The sequence below is a fragment of the Pseudophryne corroboree genome, chromosome 5 (genome assembly GCF_028390025.1).
Source record: "Pseudophryne corroboree isolate aPseCor3 chromosome 5, aPseCor3.hap2, whole genome shotgun sequence".
Taxonomy (NCBI): Eukaryota; Metazoa; Chordata; class Amphibia; order Anura; family Myobatrachidae; genus Pseudophryne; species Pseudophryne corroboree.
In genome coordinates, this window is record NC_086448.1 from 750,660,163 (window position 1) to 750,674,387 (window position 14,225).

Consider the following 14,225-nt stretch of genomic DNA (forward strand, 5'->3'; position numbering starts at 1 on the left):
AGGCAGGGTAAATAGACCCCTTATAGTCACTCAGTATTACAGCTGTACTTTGTCGGGCTTACAGTCATTAGGTCGACCACTATTGGTCGACATGCACTAGGTCGACATGGTCATTAGGTCGACATGCGTTTTTCACAAAAAAAAATTCTTAATTTTTTTGAACTTTTTCATACTTTACGATCCACGTGGACTACGATTGGGAACGGTAATCTTGCCCGAAGCATGGCGAGTGAAGCGAGCCATGCGAGAGGACACGGTGCACTAATTTGGGTTCCCCGTCACTTTACGAAGAAAACTACACCAAAAAAAGTAAAAAAACTCATGTCGACCTTTTTCCATGTCTATCTTGTTCATGTCGACCTAGAGACCATGTCGACCAATAATGGTCGACCTAATGACTGTCGGCCTTAGTCTTGTCGACCTAATGACCCATACCCCTTTTCCGTACAATATAGAGGAGATCAGTGGGGTTGAAATCAAGGCCAGTTTTACATCCACTTTACTGGCAGGCATAATAGGGGCACGTCCCCTGGATCACATAGTAACGGGTATGCCAGTCACATACACATTCTGTTCCATGTTCTCCATAGCCTCTCCCTGCCCTCCTCCCACCCTTCAGTGATCAGCAAGGTACAAGGCTATAGTTTCTATGGGGGACATTTAAAATGCTGTGGACACAGGTGCTACCGATAACCACCAATCAGATGTTTTGTTTCATATTCTAATTTGCAGTACAATATGATAACTAGTGTCTGATTGGTTGCTATCGGCAAAAACTGTGACTCATTTTGCAGACCTTACTATTGCACCATCGCTGAGTGTTGTGTTTCCAAATATGTAGTGCTTCAACAGTAAATAAAATAAACTTAAATATTCTCACTCTTAGCCATGTTTAATTCTTCTAATTGTAACCAGGCTTTGCTGAACATGGGAGAAATCCTTAAGACAGCAGGATGTGATTATGGCAATGGTATGTGGGCTTTCTATTTTTTTTAAATGATCATCATGTGACCTAATATCATTTGCAGGCATCTATTCCAGGTTCCCCTGGTAGGCATCACCTGACCTTTCTTCCTCTTCTGTTAATGGAATAGTGCAGTTTGGGGCAACCTATTAGCTGGCTGCAACCTGCCCCATCTCTACCTCTCAGTATGTCCCAAAACATTTGTTTCTTTATAGTCTTGGAAATCTGCCACCTGTCTCCAAACACTTTTTTTTTGCCCCTCCTTGCCTCACCATCCCCATCCATAGGTAGCAAACCCTCTGCATCTGAGCTGTATAAAAGGGATGTAGTTATGTTATCGGTGGTCACAATAACGACCACTACACACACACACACACCCCTCTTAAAATCCCGCCGGTCGGCATGTCAAACCACAGTGTCTAATCCCACTCGTGGGTGTCCATGACACCCATAGAGTGGGAATAAAACCCGCGCGAGTCCGCTACGTGGTGAAATAATTTCTACAAAAAGAAAATAGGCACAGAGATTTATAGAGGGGTATGTCCAAACTCAAATCTAAACTGCAGAGTAAGAATAGAGCTGTGCAGAATGTGTAGGCTACATGCAGAAGCAGCCAGTATTTACCCTGCAAGCGGAAAGAATAAATGTATTTTCCCCCCTTACATTACATTCAATTACAGTCTGCGCTAAACTTGCATGCTGCACTTAATGAGGATTTCTGTTTGAGCCTGATAGAGGTGCTGTGAACGTGTTATCCCATTGCTCTGGGTACTTCCCGGAACCTGTGGATTAACATACGTTAATGGCAAATTTACCGCAAGAGAAAAAGGGGCTGTAATTGAATAGCCCCAGGCGCAAGAGCCCGAGTCTACCACCCTTTTACAAAGTCTGAAATGTAAAACATAAAGAATTGTATGGCTCCCAGGTAAGTGCTGGCCTGTGGAGGATTTACCACAAGGTAATCAAAGCGGCTGCTTAGGGCCCTGTTGGTCACAGGGGGCCCACCGACAAGGCAGTATAAAGGGCATTTCCGGCGGACCACGAGCTTCACCAAAATTGTTCGAGAGCTGGGCTGGCAGAATACTCCCAGCAGGCTGGTATTAGGCAGCTTTTGGGTGCCGGCTTCAGCGCATGCCTGTGTCTCCAGTCCTGCAGTACTGTGCGTGTAGCCAGTCATGACACACGTGTGTATGATGTCAGATGCTTATGGGGATATCCAATTACCCGTGGTAATGATATTGCTCAGGGCTATCCTATTAGCCCCGATAAGCTGGCACGAGCTGCGGCTTATCAGGGTTTTACTGTACTGCACCGGGTGCCGGCTCCTGACAGCTTCCGATGCAGCGCTGCACCTCCGGTCATATGACCGCTGACGGGGGAAGAGGGGGGATGCGGGTCACGGCACTGCCCTGGCTTCCCTGCCGAGGGCTGCAGCGCCCTGACTGCAGTCCCAGCCTGCTGCTGCTGTGGCTGGTATGGTACACTGCAGGTCGCCACGGTTGTCAGGAACCAAATCCCCATAAACAGCCCCGTTTTCAAGCGAAAATGGGGTTGTCTCTCACGAAAACACACAGGTTTTACAGAACCTGTGTGGTTTCGGGAGGAAAGCTGGTTTTTTTTTTTGTTTTTTTGTTTTTTTATAGTTTAATTGGCTCCCAACAAAAATAACCCTAGTGTGAATGTGTACATGTGGTCGGGAATATAGATTGTAAGCTCCACTGGGGAAGGGACTGATGTGAATGGCCAAATGTTCTCCGTAAAACGCTGCGGAATATGTGTGCGCTATATAACTAATAATAAATACACTAGTACGACTATCATCCGCCTGCTATAATCGGAGGGAGGGGGGGCGGGCTCATTAGGGAGCATACTTTAACTGGGGGGGGGGGGGCAAAATGTGCAATAACCTATCTGCTACAATTGGTGGCGGGGTGGGGGGGAGGCACGCTGAGGATTGTTTGAGGAAGGGGGCCCCTAGTTTGTGTCTTGCTTAGAGCCCCATGAGGTATAAATCCGCCTCTTAGCACATGCTAAGCCCGCGACTAGCACCAAGGCAATAGTTCTGTAATTTGTGCTCACTCCCTCTAGAAATCGGTTCTGAGACAGAAGAAAAGATAGACAGTCATTAGGTCGACAGGGTCAAAAGGTCAACAGTGGCAAATGGTCGACACACAAAAAATTGTGTGTTTTGTGTTTTTAAACATTTTTTACCCCAATTTTTTGAAATGCGACACCTCTCGGGCTCGCTTTGCTCGCCACGCTTCGGGCTCGGTTACTAAAGGTAATAGTTTGTGACATGGATAGTAAATGCAGCAAAAGTTGTAAAAATGTAAAAAAAAAATAAAAAAAAATGTGTAGAGCTTTTGACCCTGTCGACCATTAGTTGTCGCCCTATTGACTGTAGACCTTTTCAGTGTAGATCTATAGACCGGATACCCTAGAAATCCCCACGGTTCTAACTGAATTGTCCCCAAAGAATATCAAGTATATCTTTAAAAGAATATATATGTTCTCTGTATTTTTCAGTTGTGAAAACAACCGTCTTATTGGCTGATATCAAGGATTTTGATGATGTTAATGAAGTTTACAAGCAGTGTAAGTATTTAAAAAAAAGAAATAAGTTATAACCAAATAGCTTTCTCTTTTCCCTTATTGCATGATATTCATTTGTTTTTCCACTGCTGCAAATACCTTCACAGGAGACATTAGGCAGAAATGTCACCATACTGTTATCTGCATTGTGACTGCAGCTCAGAGCTGAAGGATTTAAATGTGCGTATTGATGTCATAGTCTCAATTTCCCAAAGCCTATAAATCTATATGGGGGAGATGTATCAAGGATATGTATCTCCATCAGACAGGATTGTGGATAATTAAAGACATTACATCATACTTGCCAAAGCCAACTCTCCCTGACATGGAGGGTCATTCAGACCCGGCCTCTGATGTGGCCCGCAGCGCAGTTTGCCGATGGTGGAAAACTGCGCGGGTGCTCAGCGACTGCGCAGACACACACATTGTGGTCGCATCGCTGGGCGACGACAAGGCATTGGGGGGCGGGTCGAATGGGGGTGGGGCCATTTTCGGGGCAGCTGCGTGATGTCACACGCAGCCGCTCTGATAAAAAAAAAAAAACGTCCGCTGACAGCTCCGTCAGGCTGCACTGCCAGGGGTCAACCTTAGTTCCGATGCGTCCGCAATTAGACTGCAGATGCATCGGGAGGCGGCCTCACACAAAGCTGGGCGACCTTGCCCTGTCCTGGGCGGCCTCCAGCATGTGCAGAGATGAATGCAGATCTGGCTGCATATGCAGCTTTCCACATTCATCTCTGAATAATCTCCATAGGGCGGTATTCTATTAGCAGTGGTACCTTACCACTGCTAATAGGATGGCTGGGGGGCAGGGCTACCTTAGTAGCCCCGATGCTGGCATCCTTTTCCCCCAATGCTGGTATTTATTGTGGTTTGTGCTTCAGGTGCCTCAGGCACATGGGATAGGGGTCTTATCCCCGATCCCATGAGTGTTCGAGCGATCGCAGGTCCAATATCAGCCAATCAAAATGGCCTCTAATTGGATACATCGCGATATCTGTCCATTTTGATCGGCCGAAATTGCATCAGTGCTAATAGGATAGCACCCATAGTAGCAATCTCCCTGACTCCCTGAAAAGTCTAGCAATCTCTTGGATTGTAGTTTACCCACATTACTGTGGTAAGTGGTTATATACAATAATATTGAGCAACAACTGCAACATTTTTATGACACACCTTTCGGATGGACCAGTGCACAATCACTTTACCGCCATACTTGTAGGTATTGTTTTTACAATCTCCCTGAAATGCTTTATCAAAAGCCGGCAAGTATGCATTATATGACCAATGACATTAAAGCGTATCTGTCACCAGGGCTGCCATCAGAAATTATGGGGCCCCAGACTGATAAATTTGGCAGGGCCCCCCACCACACACATTGTCCCATAGCTCCCCACCCTGCATTTCCCAATGCTTACCAATTTGAGGGGGCCCGGATGGCAGAAGTGAGGATTGATAAGGTCCAGGCCAGCTGCCTACGCACCGGTAGGGCAGGCAGCCACGGAGGGGCAGTATTCTTACTATAGAGCCAGCCGTGAGCCTGTCAGAGCTCACGGACCAGTAGCTAATCAGGAGCTGTCCTTCCGTGGCTGCCTGCCCTGCTATTTTCAATGCGGGATGCAAACTTCTAATCTTCTGTGCAGCTAGGAATATTCATGAGTATTAATGAATGCCACAGCCCATGTACTGGCAGGAGCATGCCCACTCTGTATGCAGTACTTCCCGGTGTACATCCTGTGACATCATCAAGCTGCCAGCTCTCGGTAGATTGGCTGTGAATGATTGCAGAAAGCTAGCATCACAGGAACGTCTGTCCTCTCGAAAAACTATTGAAAAAAAATGCATAAGGTACTTATGTCCCAGAAAGGGACACACTGGACTTCTTAGTTTATTTTTTTTAAATAATGTTTTTTCTTTTACTAACTATACATTACAATTTTATTTTTTTATCACACTGTACAGTTAAATGTTAATTTTTCATCAAAATTACATGGCAGATACACTTTAATGGTCATTGTAAATTTCTTTACTTATTTAAAAGCCTACAACTATGATTTTAAAGTTATTTTAAATGCAATAGGGTGTATTGAAAGAAAAAAAACCTAAAAAAATAAACCTAAAAATTGTAGTTACTGTCATTTCTTTTTGGCTGTCTTTTTGCTGTAAGAACTCTTTTCCCTCAGTTTTTCAGAGTAATGTCCCAGCAAGGGCCGCTTACCAGGTTGTTGCTGTGCCAAAAGTAAGTATATAATTAAATCCACTACTTAGGCCTTTAACCTTAACCGTTCCTGTTCGTCATAATAAACTTCAGTTCAAGGAGAACTTGTCCACTCCTGTAATTCATAGTCACAGTGGCAGTATAGATTGGCAGTTTAACTATTCCAAAGTAACTTGGCTCTGTGTGCGGCTAGTTTGCCGGGTTCAGTATGATTTACCGACGGTTGGGATGCCGGCCGTCAGTATACCGACAACGGAATCCTGACGTCAGTATGCCAGCAGCGGGGCGAGCACAGAGTCAAGGGGACTCTGCTATGGGTGTTTTGGACTCCCACAAGTGGGAATAGCCCCTGTGAGCCGGGATTCCGGCTTTCGGTATTGTCAGCAGTCAGGATTCCGGCGTTGGTATCCTGACCGCCGGGGATCCCGACTGCTGTCAATTTAACTGCATCCCCGTTTTACCTCTTGTGTCTATTATTATAACAGATGTATTAGCATGACCATACCTACCAGCTGTCTGTATATTAGCAGGACAGTCCCACTTTCTGAGCACTGCGCCACCTGCAGGCCAGTGACCCGCGAGTGGGGAGGGAAGTTAAGTGTACATGCCCTAAAACGGCATACACTAAGGGATTCTCACATGTATGCATGATGTTAAACCCCAGTACAAGTCCACTTCCTGCGCCCATGTCATGTGCATACCAGGCTTTACCTTCTGTCCCCAGAGGATTACTTTAGATGCTGAGGCGTGAACTGCACATGCACCACAACAGATATATTCTGTGTCACGCATATTTACAGTGCGTGCAATTTTCAGTTGTATCCTCTGCACCAAAAAATGGGGAAGGTGTAAGTGCATTTAATAGCTCTGATGGTTGCTCTTGCTACCGGTATGATCAGCAGACCGACGCCGGAATCCCCACAGCTAGAATACCGGCGGTGAGCGTGTGTCCCCTCGCGGGCTCACTCCGCTCACCACACTTTGGGCCCGGTGGCGATATTACTCCTCTGATGGAGGTGTGAACCACCACCCAAGTGGGGATTTCTGGGTGGCGGCCGGCATTTACCTGGTATTGGGATTCCGGTGTCTGTATCCGGACCGCCGAGATCACGACGGCCAGAAAATGTATTGCCTCCCGCCTCTGGAATTGCATTACGTGCAACTCAGAATTAGGCCTAATGTGTCCACAATACCCTTCCTCAGCCACATTCAGAGTTGTGGTATCTACAGAGGTAAACCTGGAGGGTCTTTTCTAGATAAATCAGCTGTGAAAAGGAAACTGTTTTGTTAGTTATTTATACATACTACGATTGTATTAAGTCTAGTGTTTGGTATATACCACAATAGTATTAAGACAAAAAAAGGTGACAGTGACACAATTATTTTTCTCTAACGTCCTAGTGGATGCTGGGGACTCCGTAAGGACCATGGGGAATAGCGGCTCCGCAGGAGACTGGGCACAGCTAAGAAAGAATTAGGACTACCTGGTGTGCACTGGCTCCTCCCACTATGACCCTCCTCCAGACTTCAGTTAGAATCCTGTGCCCGGCCGAGCTGGATGCACACTAGGGGCTCTCCTGAGCTCCTAGAAAGAAAGTATATGTTAGGTTTTTATTTTACAGTGAGATCTGCTGGCAACAGACTCACTGCAGCGAGGGACTAAGGGGAGAAGAAGCGAACCTACCTAACTGGTGGTAGCTTGGGCTTCTTAGGCTACTGGACACCATTAGCTCCAGAGGGATCGACCGCATGGAACCGGCCATTGGTGTTCGGTCCCGGAGCCGCGCCGCCGGCCCCCTTACAGAGCCAGAAGCAAGAAGAATCCGGAAAATCGGCGGCAGAAGACATCAGTCTTCACCAAGGTAGCGCACAGCACTGCAGCTGTGCGCCATTGCTCCTCATACACACTTCACACTCCGGTCACTGAGGGTGCAGGGCGCTGGGGGGGGGGGCGCCCTGAGAAGCAATAAATACACCTTGGCTGGCAAATATATCACAATATATAGCCCCAGAGGCTATATATGTGATAAATACCCCTGCCAGAATCCATAAAAAAGCGGGAGAAAAGTCAGCCGAAAAAGGGGCGGAGCTATCTCCCTCAGCACACTGGCGCCATTTCTCCCTCACAGTTCCGCTGGAAGGAAGCTCCCTGGCTCTCCCCTGCAGTCTACACTACAGAAAAGGGTAAAAAAGAGAGGGGGGGCACTAAATTTAGGCGCAAAATACATATATAGCAGCTATAAGGGGATATAATTTAGTTAATCCCTGTATTATATAGCGCTCTGGTGTGTGCTGGCATACTCTCTCACTGTCTCCCCAAAGGGCTTTGTGGGGTCCTGTCTTCTGTCAGAGCATTCCCTGTGTGTGTGCGGTGTGTCGGTACGGCTGTGTCGACATGTTTGATGAGGAGACTTATGTGGAGGAGGAGCAGGTGCCTATAAATGTGTTGTCACCCCCTGCGGGGCAGACACCGGAGTGGATGGACTTGTGGAAGGAATTACGCGAAAGTGTCGACTCCTTACATAAAAAATTTGACGACATGCCAAATGTGGGGCAGCCGGCTTCTCAGCCCGTGCCTGCCCAGACGTCTCAAAAGTCATCAGGGGCTCTAAAACGCCCGCTACCTCAGGTGGCAGACACAGATGTCGACACGGATACTGATACCAGTGTCGACGACGAAGAGACTAATGTAATGTCCAATAGGGCCACTCGTTATATGATTGAGGCAATGAAAAATGTTTTACACATTTCTGAAGTGACCCCAGGTACCACAAAAAAGGGTATTATGTTTGGGGGAAAAAAACTACCAGTAGTTTCTCTAACGTCCTAAGTGGATGCTGGGGACTCCGTCAGGACCATGGGGATTAGCGGCTCCGCAGGAGACAGGGCACAAAAATAAAGCTTTAGGATCAGGTGGTGTGCACTGGCTCCTCCCCCCATGACCCTCCCCCAAGCCTCAGTTAGGTTTTTGTGCCCGTCCGAGCAGGGTGCAATCTAGGTGGCTCTCCTAAAGAGCTGCTTAGAAAAAGTTTTTTAGGTTTTTTATTTTCAGTGAGTCCTGCTGGCAACAGGCTCACTGCATCGAGGGACTTAGGGGAGAGAATTTCAACTCACCTGCGTGCAGGATGGATTGGATTCTTAGGCTACTGGACACCATTAGCTCCAGAGGGAGTCGGAACACAGGTCTCACCCTGGGGTTCGTCCCGGAGCCGCGCCGCCGACCCCCCTTGCAGATGCCGAAGTTGAAGAGGTCCAGAGGTCCAGAAACAGGCGGCAGAAGACTTTCAGTCTTCATAAGGTAGCGCACAGCACTGCAGCTGTGCGCCATTGTTGTCAGCACACTTCATACCAGCGGTCACTGAGGGTGCAGGGCGCTGGGGGGGGCGCTCTGGGCAGCAATGTATTATACCTTTTTTATGGCTAAAATACATCACATATAGCCCTTGAGGCTATATGGATGTATTTAACCCCTGCCAGATCTCACAAACTCCGGGAGAAGAGCCCGCCGTTTTAGGGGGCGGGGCCTATTCTCCTCAGCACACGGCGTCATTTTCCTGCTCAGCTCTGCTGAGAGGAAGGCTCCCAGGCTCTCCCCTGCACTGCACTACAGAAACAGGGTTAAAACAGAGAGGGGGGGCACTTATTTGGCGATATGATTACATATGTGAAAATGCTATAAGGGAAAACACTTGTATAAGGGGTTGTCCCTGTATAATTATAGCGTTTTTGGTGTGTGCTGGCAAACTCTCCCTCTGTCTCCCCAAAGGGCTAGTGGGGTCCTGTCCTCTATCAGAGCATTCCCTGTGTGTGTGCTGTGTGTCGGTACGTGTGTGTCGACATGTAGGAGGACGATGTTGGTGAGGAGGCGGAGCAAATTGCCTGTATGGGTGATGTCACTCTCTAGGGAGTCGACACCGGAATGGATGGCTTATTTAGGAATTACGTGATAATGTCAACACGATGCAAGGTCGGTTGACGACATGAGACGGCCGGCAAACAAATTAGTACCTGTCCAGGCGTCTCAGACACCGTCAGGGGCTTGTAAAAACGCCCATTTACCTCAGTTGGTCGACACAGACACAGACACGGACACTGACTTCAGTGTCGACGGTGAAGAAACAAACGTATTTTCCTTTAGGGCCACACGTTACATGTTAAGGGCAATGAAGGAGGTGTTACATATTTCTGATACTACAAGTACCACAAATAAGGGTATTATGTAGGGTGGGAATAATCTACTTGTAGTTTTTCCTGAATCAGATAAATTAAAGTGTGTGATGATACGTGGGTTTCCTCCGATAGAAAATTATTGGAGGTATACCTTTTCCCGCCAGAAGTGAGGGCGAGTTGGGAAACACACCTTAGGGTGGATAAGGCGCTCACACGCTTATAAAAACAAGTGGCGTTACCGTCTCCAGATACGGCCGCCCTCAAGGAGCCAGCTGATAGGAAGCTGAAAAATATCCTAAGAAGTATATACACACATACTGGTGTTATACTACGACCAGCAATCGCCTCAGCCTGGATGTGCAGCGCTGGGGGGGCTTGGTCGGATTTCCTGACTGAAAATATTGATACCCTTGACAGGAACAATATTTTATTGACTATAGAGCATTTTAAGGATGCATTTCTATATATGCGAGATGCGCAGAGGGATATTTGCATTCTGGCATCAAGAGTAGATGTGATGTCCATATCTGCCAGACGATGTTTATAGACACGACAGTGGTCAGGTGATGCAGATTCCAGACGGCACATGGAAGTATTGCCGTATAAAGGGGCGGTCCATCGGACCTGGTGGCCATGGCAACAGCTGGAAAATCCACTTTTGTTACCCCAAGTCACATCTCAGCAGAAAAGGACACAGTCTTTTCAGTCTCAGTCCTTTCGTACCCATAAAGGCAGGCGGGCAAAAGGCCAGTCATATCTGCCCAGGGTTAGAGGAAAGGGAAGAAGACTGCAGCAGGCAGCCCATTCCCAGGAACAGAAGTCCTCCACAGCTTCTGCCAAGTCCGCAGCATGACGCTGGGGCCATACAAGCGGACTCAGGTGCGGTGGGGGGTCATCTCAAGAGTTTCAGCACGCAGTGGGCTCACTCGCAAGTGGACTCCTGGATCCTACACGTAGTATCCCAGGTGTACATTGGAAATTCGAGACGTCTTCCCCTCACAAGTTCCTGAAGTCTGCTTTACCAACGTCTCCCTCCGACAGGGAGGCAGTATTGGAAAAAAATTCACAGGCTGTATTCCCAGCACGTGATAATCAAAGTACCCCTCCTACAACAAGGGAAGGGGTATTATTCCACACTATATTGTGGTACTGAAGCCAAACGGCTCGGTGGGATCTAAAAGATTTGAACAATTACATACAAGGGTTCAAATCAAGATGGAGTCACTCAGAGCAGTGATAGCGAACCAGGACGATATGGTGTCACTGGATATCAGGGACGCTTACCTACAAGTCCAAATTTTGCTTTTCTCACCAAGGGTATCTCAGGTTCGTGGTACAGAACTGTCACTATCAGTTCAGACGCTGCCGTTTGGATTGTCCACGGCACCCCGGGTCTTTACCAAGGTAATGGCCGAAATGATGATTCTTCCTAAAAGAAATATGGACGCTTTCCTGATAAGGGCAAGGTCCAGAGAACAGTTGGCGGTCGGAGTAGCACTATCTCAAGTAGTTCTATGACAGCACGAGTGGATTCTAAATATTCCAAAATCGCAGCTTTTTCCGACGACACGTCTAATGTTCCTAGGGATGATTCTGGACACAGTCCAGAAAAGGATGTTTTCTCCCGGAGAAGAAAGCCAGGGAGTTATCCGAGCTAGTCAGGAACCTCCTAAAACCAGGAAAAGTATCAGTGCATCATTGCACAAAGGGTCCTGTGAAAAATGGTGGTTTCTTACAAAGCGATCCCATTCGGTAGATTTCACGCAAGAACCTTTCAGTGGGATCTGCTGGGAAAATGGTCCGGATCGCATCTTCAGATGCATCAGCGGATAACCCTGTCTCCAAGGACAAGGGTGTTTCTTCTGCGGTGGCTGCAGAGTGCTCATCTATGAAAGGGCCGCAGATTCGGCATTCAGGACTGGGTCCTGGTGACCACGGATGCCAGCCTGAGTGGCTGGGGAGCAGTCACACAAGGAAAAAATTTCCAGGGAGTGTGATCAAGTCTGGAGACTTCTCTCCACATAAATATACTGGAGCTAAGGGCAATTTACAAGGCTCTAAGCTTAGCAAGACCTCTGCTTCAAAGTCAGCCGGTATTGATCCAGTGGGACAACATCACGGCAGTCGCCCACGAAAACAGGGCGGCACAAGAAGCAGGAGGGAAATGGCAGAAACTGCAAGGATTCTTCGCTGGGCGAAAAATCATGTGATAACACTCAGCAGTGTTAATTCCGGGAGTGGAAAACTGGAAAGCAGACTTCCTCAGCATAACCTCCACCCGGGAGAGTGGGGACTTCAGCGGGAAGTCTTCCACATGATTGTAAACCGTTGGGAAAAACCAAAGGTGGACATGATGGCGTCCCGCCTGAACAAAAAACTAGACAGATATTGCGCCAGGTCAAGGGACCCTCAGGCAATAGCGATGGACGCTCTGGTAACACTGTGGGTGTACCAGTCATGGTATGTGTTCCCTCCTATGCATCTCATACCAAAAGTACTGAGAATCATAAGAAGGAGATGAGTAAGAACGATACTCGTGGTTCCGGATGGGTCAAGAAGGACTTGGTACCCGGAATTTCAAGAGATTCTCACGGAAGAACCGTGGCCTCTACCTTTAAGAAAGGACCTGCTCCAGCAGGGGCCTTGTCTGTTCCAAGACTTACCGCGGCTGCGTTTGACGGCATGGCAGTTGAACGCCGGATCCTGAAAGGGCATTCCAGATGAAGTCATCCCTACCCTGGTCGAAGCCAGGAAGGATGTAACCGCAAAACATTTTCACCGCAATTGGCGAAAATATGTTGCGTGGTGTGAGGCCAAGAAGGTCCCTACAGAGGAATTCCAACTGGGTCGTTTCCTACATTTCCTGAAAACAGGACTGTCTATGGGCCTAAAATTAGGGTCCATTAAGGTTCAAATTTCGACCCTGTCGAATTTATTCCAGAAAGAACTGGCTTCAGTGCCTGAAGTTCAGACGTTTGTAAAAGGGGTACTGCATATACAGCCTCCTTTTGTGCCCCCAGTGGCACCTTGGGATCTCAATGTTGTTTTGAGTTTCCTAAAGTCACATTGGTTTGATCCACTCACCACTGTGGACTTAAAATATTTCACATGGAAGGTGAAGATTCTATTAGCCCTGGCTTCAGCCAGGCGTGTGTCAGAATGGGCGGCTTTATCATATAAAAGCCCTTACTTAATTTTTCATTCTGACAGGGCAGAATTGAGGACTCGTCCTCAATTTCTCCTTAAGGTGTTTTCTGTTTTTCACATGAACCAACCTATTGTGGTACCTGCGGCTACTAGGGACTTGGAGGACTCCAAGTTACTTGACGTTGTCAGGGCCCTGAAAATATATGTTTCCAGGACGACTGGAGTCAGAAAATCTGACTCGCTGTTTAGCCTGTATGCACCCAACAAGATGGGTGCTCCTGCTTCTAAACAGACGATTGCTCGCTGGATTTGTAGTACAATTCAGCTTGCACATTCTGTGGCAGGCTTGCCACAGACAAAATCAGAAAAAGCCCATTCCACAAGGAAGTGGGCTCATCTTGGGCGACTGCCTGAGGGGTCTCGGCTTTACAACTTTGCTGAGCATTTACTTGGTCAGGGGCAAACACGTTTGCTATATTCTACAAATTTGATACCCTGGCTGAGGAGGACATGGAGTCTCTCATTCGGTGCTGCAGGGTCATCCGCACTCTCCCGCCCGTTTGGGAGCTTTGGTATAATCCCCATGGTCCTGACGGAGTCCCCAGCATCCACTTAGGACGTTAGAGAAAATAAGAATTTACTTACCGATAATTCTATTTCTCGTAGTCCGTAGTGGATGCTGGGCGCCCATCCCAAGTGCGGATTGTCTGCAATACTTGTACATAGTTATTGTTACAAAAAAATCGGGTTGTTATTGTTGTGAGCCGTCTGTTCAGAGGCTCCTACGTTTTGTCATACTGTTAACTGGGTTCAGATCACAAGTTGTACGGTGTGATTGGTGTGGCTGGTATGAGTCTTACCCGGGATTCAAGATCCTTCCTTATTGTGTACGCTCGTCCGGGCACAGTATCCTAACTGAGGCTTGGGGGAGGGTCATGGGGGGAGGAGCCAGTGCACACCACCTGATCCTAAAGCTTTATTTTTGTGCCCTGTCTCCTGCGGAGCCGCTAATCCCCATGGTCCTGACGGAGTCCCCAGCATCCACTACGGACTACGAGAAATAGAATTATCGGTAAGTAAATTCTTATTTTTTTCCCCCTTCTGAAGAATTAAATGACGTGTGTGAACTAGCGT

The 14,225-nt window shown here is 47.6% G+C and overlaps 2 protein-coding genes across 3 annotated transcripts in view; one reads left to right on the forward strand and one right to left on the reverse strand.

Annotated features, from left to right (window-relative positions):
* LOC134928430 (cytochrome b-c1 complex subunit 7) overlaps positions 1-4,998 on the reverse strand; it is a 59,555-nt gene extending 54,557 nt beyond the window's left edge. The window contains exon 1 of the mRNA XM_063924146.1: positions 4,975-4,998. The gene's annotated coding sequence lies outside the window, so the exon portion shown is untranslated. The remainder of the gene's footprint in view (positions 1-4,974) is intronic.
* The window catches only part of LOC134928429 (2-iminobutanoate/2-iminopropanoate deaminase-like), a 66,065-nt gene that overhangs the window by 34,862 nt on the left and 16,978 nt on the right, over positions 1-14,225 (forward strand). For both annotated transcript variants that reach the window (XM_063924143.1, XM_063924144.1), the window contains exons 3-5: positions 916-970; positions 3,491-3,559; positions 5,740-5,795. In XM_063924143.1, coding sequence (XP_063780213.1) covers positions 916-970; positions 3,491-3,559; positions 5,740-5,795 — 180 coding nt within the window. The remainder of the gene's footprint in view (positions 1-915; positions 971-3,490; positions 3,560-5,739; positions 5,796-14,225) is intronic.